Here is a 21104-nt window from a genome sequence, read left to right on the forward strand (position 1 = left end):
CAATCTCGGTTCACTACAACCTCTGCCGCCCACTTTCAAGTGATTCTCCTGCCTCAGCCTCCTGAGTAGCTGGGATTACAGGCACCTGCCACTGTGCATGGTTAATTTTTGTATTCTTAGTAGAGACAGGGTTTCACCATCTTGGCCAGGCTGGTCTTGAACTCCTGACCTCGTGATCCACCCACCTCGGCCTCCCAAAGTGCCGGGATTACAGGTATGAGCCACAGTGCCCGGCCTTTTTATTTTTTATTTTTGATGGAGTCTCGCTCTGTCACCCAGGCTGGAGTGCAGTGGTGCAATCTCAGCTCACTGCAGCCTCCGTCTCCTGGGTTCAAGAGATTCTCCTGCCTTAGCCTCCTGAGTAGCTGGGATTGCAGCTGCCCACCATCACACCCAGCTAATTTTTGTATTTTTAGTAGAGATGAGGTTTCACCATGTTGCCCAGGCTAGTCTCGAACTCCTGACCTCAGGTGATCTGCCTGTCTCAGCCTCCCAAAGTGCTGGGATTACAGGCATGAGCCACTGCACCGGGCCTCTGGTAACTCTTTTGGTGGCAATCCCCACCCTGAATGGACATGAGGCTATTTATGGTCTTTATTATTCCACTTGTGTGATTTTTATCCATTTCACAGCAGAAACCTTAGTGCCAGATTACAGGGCGAAATCCGGATTCTGCTGAGGGGGAAGGGGTCTCTAACACATGTGGCTGCAAAGGCGATCTTCCTAAAATGCAGAGCACACTGGCCCCAAGGCTGGGTTCGAGTGCATGAGCACTTGGCACAGCACTGGCAGGTTGTAAGCTTCAGATCATGTGACATTGGCCAGCATTTCTATTGTTCTGCAAACCCCTAGTGATGCCTAGGAATGTGCCAGGCACACAGCAGGTGTGCAGTGGCAGGAGGGGAGGGAATTGTCCAGGATGAAGGGTGCTCCCGTGGGAAACATGTGGGGCCCAGTGCCTGGCACACAGCTGGCATGGACAATGCTCACACCTTCCCCTGCTCTCCCCAGGGTCTGGCCCATGTGCCCAGGGAGGAGGCACTCCTATGAGGACAGGGGATGCAGCTGATCAGCCTCTCCCCCATGCATGTGTGTAGCGTGTGCCTTTAGGCAGACTCTATGGTGGCTGCAGGCCCCTGAGCAGGAGGAGTCACCACCCATGGTAGTGGTGATGTTGGGGGCGGGGAGGGTATCGTTTACTGCCTCAGTTTCCCTTTTTAAGAAGGGCTACAGGCCAGTTCTTGGAGCTTCCAACCGCTGCTGACCCTTTACCCCAAATGTGGCACTGAGACCCCTACATCTTATTTGATAAAGTCCTCCCCAGTTTGGCTAGGAGGAGCCTCAGCACAGAGGCTCACAGCCCAGCCTGCTGTGCCCCACCCAGGGTCCATACCTGAGGCCGTGGCTGCCGTCTCCTCGGCCAGGAGCCACTCCTTCTCCTGCTGCAGCCGCTGCAGCTCCCGCTCGTGGTGCCGCTGCAGCTCCTCCATCACCTGCTGGTGTGAGGACTCCATCTCTGCCAGGCTGCGCTCACATGCCTCCTGTGGGCCGGAGGCCAGGGTGTCACAGGCTGCCCCGTTCCTCTGGACAGCGGCCCTTCCCCAGCCTCCAGAGGAGAAGGCTCAGGGGCAGGTCCACCACCTCCTCCTGGGTCCTGGCACTTCCAGTCTGCACCTGCTCCTGCTCCTGCTCCCATCCCCACCCCACAGCTCCTCATTCACAAACCTCACCTTGTCACTCCTGCCTCAAGCCCTCCAGGGACTCCTCATCCTACAGAGTCAAGTCCCTGTTCCCATGGCTGACCTTTACCGTCTCATCCCTGGCCTTTCTCTGCCAAGCAATCTTAGAGTTATGGTTGCAGCACGTTCACACCTCTGAGGTTTAGCTATTCCCACTGCCTAGAATTTTGTGGTTTTTTTTTTTTTTTTTTTTTTTGAGACAAGAGTCTTGCTCTGTCACCCAGGCTGGAGTGCAGTGGAGTAATCTCAGCTCACTGCAACCTCCGCCTCTGGGTTCAAGCAATTCTTCTGCCTCAGCCTCCTGAATAGCTGGGACTACAGGTGCCCACCACCACGCCCAGCTAATTTTTGTATTTTTAGTAGAGATGGGGTTTCACCGTGTTAGCCAGGATGGTCTTGAACTTCTGACCTTGTGATCCGCCAGCCTTGACCTCCCCAAGTGCTGGGATTACAGGCATGAGCCACTGCGCCCGGCCTAGAATGTTTTTTTGGCAACTTTACCTCCCTGGGTAATTTACCGACCTGCAGCCCAGTTTAAATGTCTCTCCTAGCTCTGTCTCTGGGCAGTCTCTCCCCTGCCTCAAAAGGTTCTATCTCTGCCAGACCTGAAGACTGAGAAAATCTGACTGGTTCAGTCCCCAGGGTGTAGGCCAGGGCCTGACATGTGGCAGGTGCTCAGTAAATGAGCTGAAACTGATGATGTAATACAAAATAACGCTTAGTAGACAAGATGGGCAAGTATCTCAAAGACTAATAATACCCACTGCTGGGAGTGTCCGCCATGACGGTGTGTGTGTGGGGTGGTCCGGTGGCATCATCACATTTTGCGACCCCAATGGTTGACCTAGTAAGGTTCACTCCTAGAAATGATCCCACAGAAAGTCGTATGTGTACAGAGACTTTTGGAACAAGGGTATTCCCTACAGCAAGGTTGGTAACAGATGAAAAGTGGAAACAATCTAAATCCCTATCAGGGGAACTCTTGAATAAATGATGGGATGGAGCTTGACAATGGGCCACAGGCAGCTGCTAGACAGAGTTTTTGTGTGGATGCTGTGGAAAAAAATCCCAAAATGAGGTGGTGAAAGTTGGCTTCTGACACTACACGTGGTATGATCTCACTCACAGAAACAAACGTGCAGACCTGTCCGTCCCAGTGAATGGACGTGAAAACACAGAAAAGGTAGGGAGGATATTGTGGGTGGCAGAATGATAGCCCCCCAAAGTCATCCACATCCTACTCCCAGGATCTGTGACTATGTCATGTTACGTAGCAAAGAGGAATTCAGGCTGCAGAGGGAATCAAGGTTGCTAATCAGCTGACCTCAAAATCGGGAGATTATCCCAGATTATCCCTCAAGCCCAGTGTAATCACAAGGGTCCTTAAAAGTGGACGAAGGGGGCAGAAGCAAAGAGTTCAAGAGAGGTGTGACCAGGAAGGGATGGTCAGAATGATGTGAAGGACTCAACTTCCCCTCTGCAAGCTTTGAAGATGAAGGAAGGGGCTGAGAGCCAAGGGACACGGGCGGCCACCAGAAGCCAGAGAAGGCAAGGGATACAACGGGTGCCTGCAGAGGAACACAGTCCTGCCCATGCCTCGGCTGCAGAGTGGCAAGACCTGCGTTAGACTTCTCACCTACAGAAGCGTGAGGTAATACATGTGCATTATTTAGGTAGCTGTGGTGACAGGTTACAGCTGCCACCGGAAACTGATAGGCAGGCGGCAGCAGCCACCGACAGGACCCCAGGGTGGCAGCTGGCAGCAGAAGGAGTGTGAAGGTGTTGATTTCCAGCCTTTCAATTTGTTTAAATTATTTTTGAAAATGTAAACATTTCTTTTAATATAATTTAAAAAATGTTTAAGGTCATTAAAAAGGGAAGGGGAAGAAGAGCCAGGGAAGAAACTAAGGCACAGAGGGCCAGATGAGGGACTGTGTCTCCCCAATGCAAAGGCCACCTCCCCGCCTCTCCAGCAGCCACACCTGGGGACGATTTGATGGAGGAGCAAGAGCCAAGAGCTTCACGTGGCGACAGGGGTGTCTGTCCCCTGGCTTCTGTTCCTGCCCTCTATATGTCTCCTGGCTTAGGACAACAGAACACGGCTTTGGACCTCAGAGGGGGTCTTCATCCTGGCTGCGCCTTGGAGTGAACCTGAACAAACCCCTCGCCCCCTCTGAGCTTCAGTCTTGGCATCTGTAAAGCAGGCCTCACAGGACCAGCCCCCGAGGCTCCCTGGGCACGGGAACCCTGTGCACAGAGGGAGATGGTACGCCAGCACCCACCAGTGGGGAGCCCAGCAATGTGGGGGTGGGCACTGCTCTTCTGAAAAGGGCCAGACCAGGCAGGCAGACCCAGCAGCTCAGGGGTGCAGGGGCTGACATCAGGAGGTGGCACTCAGCTGATGAAGAGGGGCTCCTCGGGGCTCTCTCACCTACCTTCCTGAGTGGCCCAAGGTGTCCTGATCCTGGCTGCCACCTCTGACATGGACATCAAAGTAGATAAAGAAATGCCTCTGTCCCCCACTGCAATAGTGGGGAAGGGTTCTCTTTACCAGACATCCAGTGGGTGAAGCCCCAGACTACCTGAGAGCTGTCCTGCAGCAGCAAGCCCCCAACCCCTGAAGAAAGGGCACCCACTCAGCCTGAGATACCAGCTGGGGAATCCCTCCCAGCTGTCACTCCTCCAGGCCCACCGAGTTTCCAGCCGCCTCCGCCCGTGCCTGAGGGTGACACAGATGACTCAGCTCCTCTTCTCTGCTGCCCTCCGCATCTGGGGTCACTCCTCCACCTGCCTGGTCTTCAGCTGTTTCCCAATTATTCCCTTCTCCCCTCCCACCTGCTACCCGTGCCCATCCTACCCTAACGGGATGAAACACTGACAGACTTTGGTGCACCCAGTGGGGCACCTGGGGACCAGAACGCCTGGACTCCAGACACAGGTCTGCCTATAGCTCAAAGGTCACACCCTTCTGTGGGCCTCAGTTTTGCCACTTGTAAGCTGAGAAGCCAAAGCAGTGCCTTTTAAACGTCATTGTAGTGCCAGAGCCTTTATCTAAAGGAAATCTAAAGCTGGCTCTATGAGTAAAATGGACAAAGGCGGGCCAGTGCAGTGGTCACACCTGTACCCCCAGCACTTTGGGAGGCCAAGATGGGAGAAGCACTTGAGTCCAGGAGTTCAAGACCAGCCCAGGGAACATAGTGAGACCTTGTCTCTATAAAAAATTTTTTTAAATTAGCCAGGCGTGGTGGTGTAGCCTGTGGTTCCTACTCAGGAGGCTGAGATGGGAAGACTGCTTGAGCCCTAGGGTTTGAGGCTGCAGTGAGCCTCTGCGCCACTGCGCTGTAGCCTAGGTGATAGTGAAAGACCTCATCTCTAAAAAAATTAAAATAAAATAAAATGGAGGAAGATGAAGCCGCTCTGATTATAGGTGGGTATGAATGGGTCCCAGCCCCACCCACCCAGAAGGCAGCCCCTGGAGCTTCTTAGAGCAGAGTGCAGGCAGAAGCCCCCAGGCTGGGGGCCTGGGAGGCCCTCCCACCTGCCTCAGCTGGGGTGTTGGGCCCCCAGCTCCCTTCTCTGCCTCAGGGTGGAAGGCTACACGGCACAACACTGGCTCCTCCCCTGCCCCTCCCCAGGACAAGGTAAGCCCCTAGCTCGCCCTCTGCGTCCCACCCCAACTCCCCTGCCTGCTCCTCTATCAGTGGAACCTCCATCCACTACTTGGCCCCAGGACGGTCTCCGGGCTTCCCTGCAGCAGCAGCTCCAGCCTCAGGGCCCCCAAAAAGGCCCCTCTGCCTTCCGTAGATCTGGTCATCCAGTCCTAAATTCTTCTTCCTCCAGACCCTTGACATTCACCCTCCTTCAGCCATTTCCTAACGCCTTACACTTGGCCCTCTCCCAAGCCCCCTCCATTCCAACATCACTTTCCTGATGTCACTGTCTGACCCCAAACCTCCGAAAGTCTGTGGAATGAGCTTCTAACTCTGTTTGTTTTGTTTTTTGTTGCTGTTTTTAGATAGAGTCTCACTGTCACCCAGGCTGCAGTGGCAGGATCTCAGCTCACTGCAACCTCTGCCTCCCGGGTTCAAGCGATTCTCCTGCCTCAGCCACTGGAGTAGCTGGGATTATAGGCGCCCACCACCATGCCCTGCTAATTTTTCTATTTTTTTTTTAGTAGAGACAGGGTTTCACCACTCTGGCCACACTGGTCTCGAACATTTGACCTCAAGTGATCTGCCCACCTCACCTCCCGAAGTGCTGAGATACAGGCGTTAGCCACTGTACCAGGCCAGAGCTTCTAACTCTTAGCTCAGCACTGGGGGCCTCCACAATAGGCACCAACCAGCCTTCCTTCTCATGCCCCAGCCAATGCCTTCCTGAGAGCCCCCTCATGATGTGACCTCCCCTTGGAAACTTCTAGAAGGCTCCTCCTGCCTAGGGCCTGGATCTCAGCCTTCTTTTCTTTTTTTTTTTTTTTTTTTTTTGAGGTGGAGGAGTCTTGCTCTGTCGCCAGGCTGGAGTGCCATGGCGCAATCTTGGCTCACTGCAACCTGCGCCTCCTGGGTTCCAGCGATTCCCCTGCCTCAGCCTCCCAAGTAGCTGGGACTACAGGTGCGCACCACCACGCCTGGTTATTTTTTATATTTTATTAGAGACGGAGTTTCACCATGTTGGCCAGGTTAGTCTCATTCTCCTGACCTCATGATCTGCCCACTTCGGCCTCCCCAAAGTGCTGAGATTACAGGTGTGAGCCACTGAGCCTGGCCCCTTCTTTTCTACTTTAGATAATGGTGTGATAACTACAGACAGCTGGTTGTCAAATTTTTAGTAATTCTGTGATGTAGTTGTTAAGCACAGCCATTAAAAATTAAATTTATATACTTCCAATTAACTACATTAAAGACAAGGTAATAGATACTCAAATTTATTACTTCCTAAATATTTCACTGTGTTTTATTATGCGTGCTCTTGGGGTCAATCATATCTACTGTATCTGCATGGTGGAAATCCTAGTGAATAGTGTGACATCTCTTCCCAACTCTGTGTCCAGGGACTTTGTGCTGGTAATGCAGCATTCGCCACAGTGGGAGTATTTACACTGCAGAATTGGTAAACATTACACATCAGGGCTTGATTTATTGTTTTGTTGATTGTCTAGACTTAAGCAAGTGACAAGAAAATGCTAATAATGCAGATTAAACTTAAAAGTATGTCACATCTATGACCATTACATTGTAAACAGAACAAAAAATTGCAAAAATATTCTTAATAGAATATTCTCAAATATTCTCAATAGAAAACTACTATCCGATTTAGCAAAGAAGTAGCTGACAACATGGACCAGTAAAGTTTCGACAAATGTCTTCTCATCTTACTCATTACCATAAACAAAAGTGTCAACCAGTATACATGTTAAAACAACCCCCGTTTGTTAATTAGTTGTGGATACAAGAGTATGGAAAAAATCACTGAAAGCATTCTGAGAAAAATCCATTTGCTATACGGAATTCACAATAAAATTATATATTTTTTATTTGTAAATTGTGTACTAAGCATTGTTTTTATTGGTAAAATTTATAATAAACTTATATATGTGTACACACACACGTTTTTTCTAGAGAGTTAGTTTGTCCTAGTTGTGACAATCAAAAGTATTCCCAGACACAGCCAAATGTCCCCAAGGGGGACAAAATGGACCCCGTTGAGAACTGCTGTCCTAGGCAGACGGTGCATTCTCTGAGGGCTACTGGAGGCTCCCCTGTCCTGCAGACCTCCTTGTGTGGGGCCTCGGCCCGGTGGGCCTCGGCAGGATTTCCCTGTGTTCAGGGAGTGACTCTTGGGGCCACTAGCCCCCCACTTCCCCGGGGCAAGGGTCCGAGTGCAGAGTGTCACACGGGGACTCACACACAGGCTCTGCAGTCAGCCGGACCCTCGCTCAAATCCCATGTTTGAGACCTGCAGGCGGGGTGACCTCGGGCAAGTCACATAACCTCTCAGAGCTCAGTGGCCTTGTCTGTAAAACGGGCACAGTGATCACACCCACCAGCTGTGGGGAGAGTAAATGAGATGACGCATGTCAAATGCCCCACACAGGTTCTAGCACACACAGGAAGGGCTCCCAAAATCTCAGCTGTTTCCTGATAACATGGCAACCAGAAACCTGCCCCCTCCCCCTGAAAAACAGCCCCCCGGCCTTACCTGTGAGATATAGCCTGGGGGGATGTGGCCATCCTCCTGGGATCTCGGTGCGCTCTGAGGAGCCTCCCCTTGGAGACGCCATGCCTCCAGCTGGGCCCGAAGAGCCTGAACCTACGAGGGAGAAGGGTGGTCAGTGGGGCCTGGAAGCTGGGGCAGGGCTGGTGGAAGGCAGTGAGGAGCCCACAGGCTTCCAGCTCCACACGGATACAAGCCCAGCATCCCTGGAAGGCTTAGGAATGGCTCAGGGTTTGAGAAGGACAAGCAGCCCTGGAGTGAGATGTGGCCAGGAGAGATGCTGGGCTGTTTCCTGGATGGCCAGGTCAATGACCTGGGAGAGCCTTGGCCCAGAGAAGGCTAGACAGGGTTAGGAACAGGAAACTGTGGTCACAGATGTTTACACATCATGTAGGTGACAGAGGAAACATCTTTGAGCCTCCGTTTTCTCGTCAGTAAAACTGCTGAGGTCCACCCTAGGGGTAGAGGCCGCTGTGAGGATTCCATGAGTCAGTGCAGGCAGGGAGGCCACGTGCAGAAGATGCACAATAAACAGTCTCTCCCTTCTTCTTTTTTTTTGAATTTGAGATAAAGTCTGGCTCTACTGCCAGACTGCTGGAGTGCAGTGGCTTGATCTTGGCTCACTGCACCCTCTGCCTCCCAGGCTCCAGCCATCCTCCCACCTCAGCCTCCCAAGTAGCTGGGACTACAGGTACGCACCAGCACGCCCAGCTAAATTTTGTATTTTTTTTTGTAGACATGGGGTTTTGCCATGTCGCACAGACTGGTCTCAAACTCTTGGCTTCAAGGGACGCTCCCACCTTGGCCTCCCAAAGTGTTAGGATTACAGGTGTGTGCCACTACGCCTGGCAGGTCTCTCCCTTCTCTTCCCACTTCTCTTCTCTATGGCTGCTAAGGGCAGAACTAGGAAAAAAAAAAAAAAAAAAAAACCAAACCAAACTACTAAGGTCTAAGGAAGAAGATTCTAGTTCACACGAGTGTGGGGGGCACACTCACAGCAGATCAGGGGTGAGCTCCCCATCACTGTAGGAGTGCAAGACAAATGCCAGGGCATGAATGCAGGGACTGGAGGGGCACTGGGGCAAGGGGCCTCCTAGAGAGCCAGACGTGGTGCCTACCTCCTTCTCCAGTGCCTCGTGGCCGTCACTTGGGGGCCCTCGGCGCTCTCCTCGGCTTTGGTTGAGCAGGGCAGTGAGGGGCACCCGCTTATTCTCCCGCAGGGGCAGCTTCTCCAACTCCTGCCACTTCTTCTCGATCTCCTCACTGAGCCGGTTTTGCTGGTCTTCAGTCAAGGGGGCACCCAGGCCCCGGCGCGGCCCCTCACCAGCAGGCACCTCTGGGGTCCTGCTGTCTGTGGCCTCAAACCACTTGCGCCGCTCCTCGGAGCGCTGGGCCAGGTCCCGCTCCAGCTCCTCCTGCTTGGCCAGGCGGTCAGGAGTGCGGGCTGGGGTGCGGGCCCGCTGCGGGGAAGCCTGGGTCAGCGGGGAGAGCTCCACGTAGTCCAAGGCCTGACGCTGCCCGTCCGCCTTCCGAGGGCCACCCCGGCTGATGACCTCAGAGCCCGCCCGCTGCTCCCCTGCCTTCAGGGGGCCCTTCTGGGTGCTGTAGCTGTGCAGCGCGTTCTCCTTATTAGAGTCCGAGAGCCTAGGGCACCAGCAGAGCCACGTCAGGTGGGTCCTCACCCCCTCAGTCCCACAGTGAGCACTTTTGGAGTGACACCTGTGTGCCAGGCCCTGCGCCAGGGGCTGGAGACAGACCCCAGGGAAGGAAGCAGCCCGACCTGAGCTTCCTGGTTGACAGACCCTGGGAACATCCCAGCTCCACCTCTTGACAGCCCAGGGACCCACCAGGATGCCTGGCTTCCCTCACCCCCGCTTCTTGTTTTTGTTTTTCAAGGGACAGGGTCTCACTCTGCTGCCCAGGCTGAAGTAGAGTGGTGTGATCATAGTTCACTGCAGTCTTAAACTCCTTAGCTCAAGTGATCCTCCTGCCTCGGCCTCTGGAGTAGCTGGGACTATAGACATGCACCACCACGCCCAGCTAATTTTTTAAATTTTTGATAGAGATGGGGTCTCAATATATTGCCCAGGTTGGTCTCGAACTCCTGGGCTCATGTGATCCTCCCACCTCAGCCTCCCAAAGCTCTGGGATTACAGGCATGAACCACCACACTGGTCCCTTTGCCCTCTTTGAGCTTCAGTGACCTCATCTGTAATGTGGGACAGCAACACCTCTCACATGATGGGCGTGAGGACGGGGTGGGCGAATGTGGAAAGCAGGCAGGGGGCTTTTTGCAAATGGTGATCAACGAGTTGATGTAGGAGACCAATGTCCCGGGTTCCCAAGGCTCACAGTGGCAAGGGGGATGCCCACAGTCACTGCTGATGGAGTGCAGGCGGGACCTCGGGGTGCACAGAACATAAGTTGCAGAGACTCTGAACAACTATGGCAATTCTCTTTATCCACAGTCAGAGTCATAGCTGGGTAGGTGGTCACCCTGCCAAAAACTACACTCGCAGTATTCCCACAGCTACTTGTGGCCATGTGACTACAGGCTGCCAAGTGCGTGTGGCAGGTGGCTCCCCTGAAAGGGCAGAAGGGCAGAGCGAGCCCCACCAGGCCAGGACTGCATACCTCGGGGCTGTTCTGAAGGGAGACATGAACATCTATCTCGATTAAGCTACCGTGCCTGGGGTTTCTTTCTTAGAGCAGCTAGGCCTATACGCTAAATAACAGTCCAACTGCACAGTGCTTCAGAGTTCACAAAGTGCTCTGGGCACATCCTCACACATGTACAGACATGACATGCTAACGTGACAGATGGGGACTCTGAAACCTAGATGGGAAAGCCTCTGGCCTAAGGCTGAATAGCCACAGTGTGGCCAGGCTGGGGGACTCGGCCTCTGGGCTCAGGTGATCCTCCCACCTCAGCTGACAGGCATACCCTACCACGGCCGGCTAATTTTTAAATTTTTTGTAGGGACGAGGTCTCACTATATTGCCCAGGCTGGTCTTGAACTCCTGAGCTCAAGTGATCCTCCCGTCTCAGCCTCCCAAAGCGCTGGGATTACAGGTGTGAGCCACTACACCCAGCCCAGCCCCCTTTAATGCCACACTCTGTTTCCGCTGCCCAGCAGCTCCAAGTCCCAGCCCGCCACGGGCATCTGGTGTTGATAGTGTGGGGGGCTCTGCCACTGGGTAACTCAGCCCTCCCGCCCCAGTACCCGTGGCAGCCTCCAGAGGAAGTGAGCTCCCCATCCCGGGAGGCGTGGGCACCATGGCCGAACTACCAAACCACCCCTTCCCAACACAGGCTTAGACACGGCCCCCACGGCACAGGCACAGAGACAGAACAGCCACCTGGCAGGGGCTTTTGACTCACAGGCATCTCCTCCAAAGAGAAAAGGCCCCAACACATTTGAGGCAGATCAAACCTCAAACCCTCAGTGTACTTCTGGATGATACCGAGAATGCTCACTACTCTCTTCGCATGTTGCTGACAGAGAAACGAGGGCCCAGAATGTGCAGCCCTCAGGTGAGCGCCTAGAAACCCACTCAGGGACGCAAGGGTAAGTGCCTCCCTCAAGGCCCCAGTCCAGCTTAGTACGTACTTGGTGACATCTGGGGCTGAAGTTGGACGCACGGTCTTTCTCAGAGCCTCGATCCAGTTCCGCCGGATGCCTGAGGTCATGGCCGACAAGGTATAGACAGCATCCTTGGTCTACAAGGTCACCGCACGGGTAGGTTGCCACATGGCCAGCCGCATGACTCCCTCCCCACTACGGACCCCAGGGAGGGTGGCCCTTCCTTCCCAGGATGCATCTAACATCTTGAGTCTGGGGTGGGCAGGGGGTACAAAACCTCCCTTCCATTGGCCTGAGAAGATCCCTGCTGGCTCCAGCGTCTCCCCCAGATATGCTAAGTGTTGGCATCACAGCTCTGGCTCTGAAGACAGAGCCTCTGGGTAAATGAGTGAAGGGATCCAGTCTCCATGGTAAGCCATGTTCAACACCAAAATCTCCCCCAGGGGCCTCCAGCCACACTGCCCACCACCAGCCCCCAAGCTGCACGCAGCCTCACATGGATCTGGAAGCCATAGTTGCGCTGCACCGCGTACTCAGTGACATCTGTGCAGGAACGCAGGTCGATCTCACCATCCAGCTCATCTGCCTGGAGCAAGAGGGCCCACTATGGTCTGCGTGGGCCCTGGTGTGACCCACCCCAGGCCCTTCCGGGGGTTCATCAGTACACCATGGCCTCACCTCCTCAGCAGTGGAGTCTCTGTAATATTTGAGACTTGAATCTGTCAGCACAAACCAATGTTTCTTCCACTGCGAAGTAGAGGTGGTGGTGAGCGAGGGGGAGGGAGGCTGCAAGGAGGATGGAATGAAAGAGCCAGTGTGTGTGATTGTACAGGTGTCCTGTGTGGCAAGCTGACTATTCTGCACACAGGAGGGGCGGGGAGGCAGAACATGCCAATTTGAGACCTGGCCCCTCCATTTCCTCTCTGAGCCTCAGGGGTAGCATCTGTGAAATGGGTTGGCTTCCCCTCCGTAACCACACCCTCCCTTTCCTTCTTGGAGCTCCTTTTAAGATTGCCAAGGCTCCTCAGGCACCCCGGACCCAGTGCAGACAGGGAGGGGTGATGATCTATGTAAGCAAGTCAGGGACTCAGTGGGGCCAGGACGTCACGTCTTTTTCCATATTCCCCCAGATCATCACCATGGTCAGGTACAATGGTCCCCTGGGAAGCAAGACTGGACGGAGCCCTGGAGTAGGAGTGAGTGCCAGGCACGATCTGCTGACTTTTTTTTTTTTTTTGAGACGGAGGAGTTTTGCTCTTGTTGCCCAGGCTGGAGTGCAATGATGCGATCTCCACTCACTGCAACCTCCCCATCCTGAGTTCAAGTGATTCTCCTGTCTCAGCCTCCCGAGTAGCTGGGATTACAGGCGCCCGCCATCATGCCCGGCTAATTTCTTGTATTTTTAGTAGAGACGGGGTTTCATCATGTCAGCCAGGCTGGTCTCGAACTCCTGGCCTCAGGTGATCCACCTGCCTTGGCCTCCCAAGGTGCTGGGATTACAGGCGTGAGCCACCGCGCCTGGCCGCATGGTCTACTTCTTGATCTGTAGGCTGGCTACCCACATCCGCAACGCGTGAGAGCACTAACCTGTAAGTTTAGGATTTGTGATTGGGTGCCTTCCTGCAGTGCCTGTCTCTGCTCCAGCTGGGGTTAGATTGGCAGGACACATAGGAAAGGGGTGGGGGCCCCAGAACAGCCCGATATTATGCCAAGCCCAGCCCACCTCTGGGCTTCTGGTCACTCCACTGGAATGCCAGTCGCAGCCCGCCCATTGCCAGGGTCAGTGCATGTCACCCAGTCCCCAGCCCTCCTGGGGTTCCCTCACATTACCAAGCCCTGTCTGTGCTGTTGGTTGTTTCAAGTACTTAGTTTTCTCTCCTCAAGAAGATGGTAAGTTTTCAAGGGGCATGCAACGATGATACCTTCTGTTTCTTTCCACATTGCCTCCCTGAGAAAAAGAGTCTTGTACCCAAGAGCTCCCTTTTTCGCTGTGTGCCTTTAGGCAAGCGTCTCCACTTCTCTGAGCTTCAGTCTTCTGAACTGTAAAGTAGGGCTACTAAGAAGTCCGCAGAGCCGGGCGCAGTGGCTCGCGCCTATAATCTCAGCACTTTGGGAGGCTGCAGAGGGTGGATCATCTGAGGTCAGGAGTTCGAGACCAGCCTGACCAACATGGAGAAACTGTCTCTACTAAAAATACAAAAAAAAAAATTAGCTGGGCGTGGTGGTGCATGCCCATAATCCCAGCTACTCGGGAGGCTGAGGCAGGAGAATCGATTGAACCTGGGAGGCGGAGGTCGCAGTGAGCTGAGATTGTGCCACTGCACTCCAGCCTGGGCAACAAGAGTGAAACTCTGCCTCAAAAAAAAAAAAAAACAAAAAGAAGTCCCTACACCTTCTGGTGAGGTGAGCGGTGTGCCTAACCCTCTCTTGTGTGTATGGCTGTCATGGCCCTCGGCATAGGGATGGACACCAGGTCGTTGGGTTTGTTCTGGGAGGCCAGGCCTCTTAGAAGCATTTTGCTCTCACTAAGTAAACGGAGTTGCTGCTGCAGACCTCAATTGCCTCTCTGTAAAGTAGGACAGGGGCTCTATGCCAAGAGGTTTCTTTAGCTCTTCCAGGCCTAGCCTATCACTGCCTGAGATGGAAGCTGGGTGGAGCTCCATGGGCCTCAGGTGCGCTGAGTTCTGAGCCTGGGTCTGCCCCAGGTGCTCCTAGGCCTGGGAGAGACCAACACCCTCATGGGCCTGTCTCCTGTCTGTGCACCAAGGGGTTGGGCTGGCTGAACTCCCAGGGCCCTTCCAGTTCGGACATTCCAGAACCCTGTGATAGAGGATGAGTAATGGCCAGCTCTGGGTGGGGCCTGTAATCCCTCTGCCCTCCGGGGACCCTGGGTGGGGAGGCCAGGAAGGGGTCACTGGCGGGGTGCCGGGCTTTGTGTGAGCCTAGAGAGCAGCCGCCAGGGACGGCGGGCAGGCAGCGGGTAGGGAAGGCTGTGGGCTGGAGGGAATAAAACATGTGGGCCGGAAACACAATGAAATCCCCTCTGGCTCAAAGCCCTCTCTGGCATGCAGGCTGCACGCAGACCAGAGCAGCAGGCGCATGCAGGGCAGGGGTGGGGAGACGCTCCTGCCCAGGCAGTGTGGGCAGGGAGCCAGCCTGGCAGCCGAAAGAACAGAGCTGGGGAAACGGCCACTGTCCCTGCTGGTTCCAAGGACACATATGCCAGAGGAAGGGAAGGGTCTTTAGCTGAGCCCACAATAAGTGCCAGGAGCTGTGTGGCACCTGTACGTGCTTGATCTCTCTGACCTTGTTATCCACTCTGGAAAGAATTGCCATTACCCATTATGCCCATGTCACAGATGTGGCCACTGAGGCCTAGAGAAGGCTTTGACTCAACCAGTGGGGCTCCAGGTGGGTGAAACCCCAGCACCTGCGCCCTGAGCCCCACCCCCTCAGGCCAGGGTTTAGGAATCTGTGTCTCGGGCCAGACAGCTTCTATGAGCCCTTCCACTCAAGACCCTCGACTCCCAGCCAGGCTCCTACTGAGGTGGCAGGGCCAAGAGACTCTTGATGAGATCAAGGGATAAGGCACTGGGTGTGAGGGGCTAGATGGCCCCTTGCTGCGACCCCTTTTACACACCGCAGACTGCTTCAGGAAGCAGAAGCCTGATGGGCAGCCTCAGCCCCTCCCAGCCCCACCCCCAGGGTTCTCACACCAGCCCCAGCTCCTGGGCTGCCCAAGGGCCCAGCAGCAGCACAAGCCAGCTTCCTCCCCTCCCGCCTCAGTCCTCCTACCTCTCCAGGCTCGTCCAAGATCGACATCCATCCCTTCTTGAAGTTGAGCAGATCGGGCTGTGGGGAGATGAGGAGGGAGGTGAGTCGGGTCCAGCAGGAAGCCAATGTGGGCTGGTGAGGGGGGCGTGCTGCACCCACCCTGTCCCCAAGTCCTGTGGGACCAAGCTCCTGGGAAGCCAGCCAAGAGGGCTAAGGCCCTAGGTAACCCCCAAGTCCAAGCAGGCCTCCCAGCCACTGAGGCAGCCCTGGCGCCTTTCCTGATAGTGGCACTCGGAGAGCCGAGAAGTTGGGCTGGGTGGCTGGCACACAAACCCAGATGTCCCAGGGGCCTCTCTCCAGCCAACCCCTCACCCAAGAGTGGGAGAGAGGGGCTGGGAGGACTCTGCCTGTATAGAGACCCCCTGAGAGCTCAGAGGGCAGTCCAGACCAGCAGCACTGCGCAAACTGTCCAGTTCCTCCCTCTGACGAGGACCAAGTGCCCCACGGACCCTCCCATGGGCCTGCCAGTCCTGCCCTTTCTTCGGCTCCAGGAGACTATGGGAGGTGGAGCCAGTCGCAGGCTGGGGTCAGAAACCCTCAGGTCCCCGCCTAGATCTCTTTGGGAAGGGTCAGTCCTGGCAAGCCCTACCTTCCGGGTGCCGCCCAGGGGGGCACAGCCTCGGAGTCTGGGGGCTACCAGCTGCAGCATGTCCCATGGAGACCTGTGCCAGGCACCCCCACCCAGGCCTAGATAAAGAAGTTGCTCATCCCGGCATTTTTCTGACCATGCTCATCTAGTGGGTGCCAACCACCAGACCCTCCCTTCCTGCTAGGGAGACCTCTCTCATCTAAGTGCCGGTCCCTCTGCAGTCTCCGCTCCTGCCACCGGTGGGGAGGAGGTGGCCACCTGTTGCCATGGCTCTGAGCCTACCTATCAGCCCCTACATCGAGGCCTCACCAGGCCAAGGTGTCTGGTTGCGTGCAGAGAGCAGGTGGCATGGCTCAGTGGGGTGGGCGGTGACAGTGGCAGCTGGAAACCACAGCCACCTTGCCTGGCCACCTCTCCCGACCCACCCTCCACCCACGGAGCCCCTTCTCAGGTATAGGAAGCGGACCAAGGGGGGCTTGGGGCAGCTGAAGATCCAGAACCCCGCCAAAGCCACATTTGGGGGACCCAGTAAGTTGGCATCCCAGCCCCTCCCTGCATACCTGTCTAAGGGAGAGACAGGCTCTGCTCAGGGCCGAGAACCCCTGGGGCTGCGTTTGTCCCACTGCTCTGTATTCTGCCCACCCCGTCTTCCACCTGAGACGGGGGCTGCCCAGGGTGATCCTAAGCTAAGAATGAAGATTGGTGACCACACCTGGCTTCACTTCCCCTCAGTCTGGGACCCTCCTGTGGCCCCAGGGCCTTGCAGGGGGCTTGACCACAGCAAGGCTCAGGAAAAACTTGCTGAGGAAATATCTACCCCCTGGTCTAAATTTCTGTGCTTTTTGGGCCATCTCCCCAACCCCCACCTAGCCCAGAGGAGCCAGGCTTCCTGCGCCCACAGAGCTGGCACCACTGGGCAGTCCCAGGCGGAAGTCCCTAGGCCAGGGCTGGGAGATCGGGGCAGGAATGACAGGCTGTCAGGCTGGAACCTCTAGGGCCGCCTGGGAATTAAAGTCGCTGTGACCTTCCTAAGTCACATCCCCTCTCTGAGTCCTGGCTGCCTGATGTGGCAAATGACGGGGTGGTCCTCCCCTCCCGTAGCTTCCGACAGGACTGAACGTGTCTGTACAAGGAGAAGCCTGGTAATCCTCCAGAGCCCAGTACAGACACATCACATACCATGTCAGGCACGCCATGACACAGTGACCTTGGGGATAGAAGGTCACCAATTTGAGTTTTGTTTTGTTGAGACAGGGCCCTGCTCTGCTGCCCAGACTGGAGTGTGGTGGTGTGATCACGGCTCACTGCTGACTCAACCTCCCGGGCTCAAGCGATCCTTCCACCTCAGCTTCCAAGTAGCTGGGATGACATAGGCACTCCACCATGCTCAGCTAATTTTTTTTTTTGTAGAGATGGGGTCTCCCTATGTTTCCCAGGTTGGTCTCAAACTCCTGAGCTCAAGTGATCCGCCCACCTCGGCCTCCAAAAATGCTGGGATTACAGGTGTGAGCCAATGTGCCCGGCCAACCAGTGTGAGTTTTTAAACTGGCAGGGAAGCCTGTCCCCAGGGTCAAAAGGTCCGATCATCTAAATCTCCCACGATGCCCCTTCATACAGGGCTCTTTAGGCCCAGCTACCTCTTCTTCACCTGCTAGAAGCTCAGTTTCTCCTTCTACCTTTCGAGAGTACTGGCAGGTTCTCACAGCCCCGCCTCCTACCTGGCCAGGGACACAGCCCCTCTACGCACCCTCGGGCTGGCGGGACTCACTCAAAAAGGCTTGGTAACCCAGGCTTGCTTAACAGTTCCAGGGACGGCTCCAGGTGGCTTTATTTATTTATTTATTTTTGAGACACAGTCTCTGCTGCCCAGGCTGGAGTGCAATGGCGCCATCTCGGCTTACTGCAACCTCCACCTCCCAGGTTCAAGCGTTTCTCCTGCCTCAGCCTCCCAAATACCTGAGATTACAAGCGCCCGCCACCATGTCCGGCAAATTTTTGTATTTTTAGTAGAGACGCGATTTCACCATGCTGGCCAGGCTGGCCTCGAACTCCTGACCTCAAGGGATCCATCCACCTCAGCCTCCCAAAACGCTGGGATTACAGGCACACATAAGAGACTACACTCGGTCTCCAGGTGGCTGTAAAACAAAGTCCAGCTGCCTCAGGATGGCAGGGAAGCCTCATCACACTCTTCCAGCCTGGCCTCCCCTTGCTGAGGGGCCCGTGTTTATATCACTGCATATTCCTTGCTGCTCACAACACACCAGGACTCCAGGCCCTTCATATGTGCCATGTCCTTGGCCTGAAATACTAGGCTTCCTCCTCCTCTGGTGACCAGGCAAGCCCCTACTCAGGCCTTAAGACTCAGCTTAATGGCCACCTCTGAGGTCCCTTCACAGTTCATGCCACTCACCGCACCAGCCGCCCCTGTCCTGCCCTCCCACGGCCCCTCTCAGAGGCCTCTGTTGCATCCATGACTATCTTGAGGCCCTTTACTTATACTTCACAGGCTAGACTAGATGCAACTCACAGTCAGGGGCACACACTGTTTACCTGCCAGGACCCAGCACAGATGGGGGCTCAGGGAGTGTCCGCAGAAATTTTTTTTTTTTAAAGCATCAGGCACTGTTCTAGGCCAGGAAATTAGCTGTGACCAAGAGCTGTGGCCCCTGCCCTGGTGGACTGTAGGAAAGAGACAGTAAACAAGGGACCAAATATAACTTGATGCCCAGCAGGCGAGGGGGAAGGCTGCTCCAGGAGCAAAGCTGCACTCAGGCAAAGGCAAAAGGGGTAGAAGAGAATCCTGACTCCCTGAAGTCCTGGAGCCTCACACATTCACACACTTGTGCCACTTGTTCTATATGGATCCCTGATTCAGGGCACGGGGGCCAGGGGAGGAGGGTGTGAGGCGGGTACAGGAGGAGCACCAGCTGAGAGCAGGCTGAGGTCTGCATGGCAGACAGGATGAACTCAATGAACACTATTAATGGTGATCATAGCCTCCTCTGCTCTAAAACCTTTCATGGCTCCCTATTGCCTCTGACCAAGCCCTAGCAGTGAGGCCCTCCTCCCCAGACCCCTTCCCCATGCTCTTGCTGCTTCTCAAACACGACCACCCGCTTCTGTCCACACTGCTGTCTCCTCACTAGTCCATCTCCGCCTGACAAGGCCCTATAATCACAGGAGGACACCTCCCTTGGGAAGGCTCCTGCCACCAGCAGGGATGTGCTGTACCTCTTCCAAGCACCCTACACGCTGCTTCCGGCAGCCTTACCCTTGCTCAGCACGTGCTGTCCCCAGGACAGGCAACTGTGAAAGAAAGCGGGAACGCACCTGGATACAAATTCTGGCTCAGCCTGGGACTCACTGAGTTACCTGGGGCATGACACTTCACCTCGCCACATCTTGGTTTCCTCATCTGTTTGATTACGATGTTACTACCAACCTTCAAGGATCAAATCTGGTAACGTGAAAGCACCCGGCTGAGGGCTGGGCAGGCACCCGGTGGGCAAGGCAACCGCTCTCCTCCTGGCCCCAGGACACTGACTCAGCTCCTCCCCCCACATCCCTTCTGCTCCTGACAGGGAAGGGGAGGCTGCTGACGACAGGAAGGGCCAGCAGGGAGGTGGCAGGATGTCCAGGAGGAGGCCGAGGAAGTCCAGGCAAGGCGGTCTGGCCATCACACTCACAGGGCAGGGGCTAGGCGTGCCACGCCCCCCAGCAGCCCAGCCCACTCCTCCGCAGGGTCTCCACTCCCCTGAAAGAGGACTACTGGCGCCTGTGCACACACACACCCTGCTTATCCTCCCCCAGGAGGGCCACTGGGCTGTCAGAGCCTCCCTGAAGCACTAGCCAGAAACCAAAAGCAGCCCCACCCCTCCCTTCCCGAACATCACGGTCAGTGGGCCAGAAGGACCGGGAAAGGAGCTACTCCTTCCCTTATACTTGGGGTGACCTCGGGCAACTCACCAGCGCCCCTCCCCAAGCCTCAGTTTATCCGGCTGTGAAGTGGGGAGTCCAGCGAACCCAGCTGTGAGGCTCAATATTCTAACTATGGCACAGGTAATTGATGGGGCTTGGGTACAGCTCACCCCCATGAGAAAGGCAAACCCCTGCCATCGTGCCCCCTACCCAGACTCGCAGGCTTGTCCCAAGGCCCCACGACCGCTGCAAAGTGCAAGCCCAGGAGGACGTGGTTATCCCGCTGCTTCAGAGGTCCGGGGACTGGCTCCCGGACTGTGGGTGGGGCGGTCCGGCCACTTCTCGCCCACCCGACCTCGGGCCAGCGGCCACACAGAGGGCCAGCCTGCCCAGGCCCGGGTCAGCGCGACCCATCCGCGCCCAGGAGCGCCCCTCCCCAGCCCAGGCGCACCTCCGCTCCTCCCTGGGGCCCCTGGCCGCCTTGGGGAATCGGGTCTTCGCCTAGGGGGCTGGAGGGGAGGTGGGAAAGGGTCGCCCCGAATCCACCCGTGACTGGTGCCGCAAGTGTGAGGAGGGGGCGCCCGGGACGGGTCGTTCCGTCCCCTCGGGGTCGCCTGGGCTCCCGGGGGCGAGTGGGCGAGGGAAGGCGAGGATGAGCCTGCGGGAAGGGTGAGGCCGGTCTGGCCGAAAGCGCTTCGGAGGTGGCCTCGTCTTCCGGCCCAGCCCTCCTCTCGCCTTCGGGAAATGAGGAGGGGGCTGCCCCGGAGGGGAGAGGCTGGGCTCTGCCTCGGGTCGTCGCCCTCCTCCCGGCCTGGGGCGCAGGCGGCCGACGGGGACACTCACCGTCATGGCGGCGCCCCAGGGCGGCGGGAGCAGGAGGCAGGAAGGTGGACGCGGCTCTCGCGCCGGGCTCCGCGGCGCGGGGACGCCGCCGCCGCCGCCGCCGCCGCGCCTCCGGCCCTTCCCTTCCCCGACTCTGCCCCGGCCCCTTCCATCCGCCCATAAAACTTTTTTTTTTTTTTCAAACTTCCTGGGAGGACCCGAGCGGGCCAATGGGTGGCGGGGAAGCCGAGACAAACAGCGGCGGGGGCCGCGGCGGGCCAATGGGAGCGCGGGACGGGTCGGGGGCGGGACCTGCCGCGACGGGACGGGCGCGCGAGGGCGGCGGGACGGTGGGGCTGGCGGATGGGGCCGCAGGGAGGGGAGGGCGGTGGCGGGCGGGCC

At 56.2% G+C, this 21104-nt stretch overlaps 1 protein-coding gene across 1 annotated transcript in view; it reads right to left on the minus strand.

The window, feature by feature from the left end:
• The window catches only part of TRIOBP (TRIO and F-actin binding protein), a 29434-nt gene extending 8551 nt beyond the window's left edge, over window positions 1–20883 (minus strand). Inside the window, 9 exon segments of the mRNA XM_032139949.2 lie at window positions 1394–1541; window positions 7938–8048; window positions 9071–9596; window positions 11564–11673; window positions 12033–12122; window positions 12215–12322; window positions 15332–15388; window positions 20724–20829; window positions 20831–20883. Of these exon segments, the coding sequence (XP_031995840.1) occupies window positions 1394–1541; window positions 7938–8048; window positions 9071–9596; window positions 11564–11673; window positions 12033–12122; window positions 12215–12322; window positions 15332–15388; window positions 20724–20829; window positions 20831–20883 (1309 nt within the window).
• Between the last annotated feature and the right edge of the window lie 221 nt (window positions 20884–21104).

This window comes from Hylobates moloch, unplaced genomic scaffold (assembly GCF_009828535.3).
Source record: "Hylobates moloch isolate HMO894 unplaced genomic scaffold, HMol_V3 SCAFFOLD_19, whole genome shotgun sequence".
In the NCBI taxonomy this organism is placed as follows: Eukaryota; Metazoa; Chordata; class Mammalia; order Primates; family Hylobatidae; genus Hylobates; species Hylobates moloch.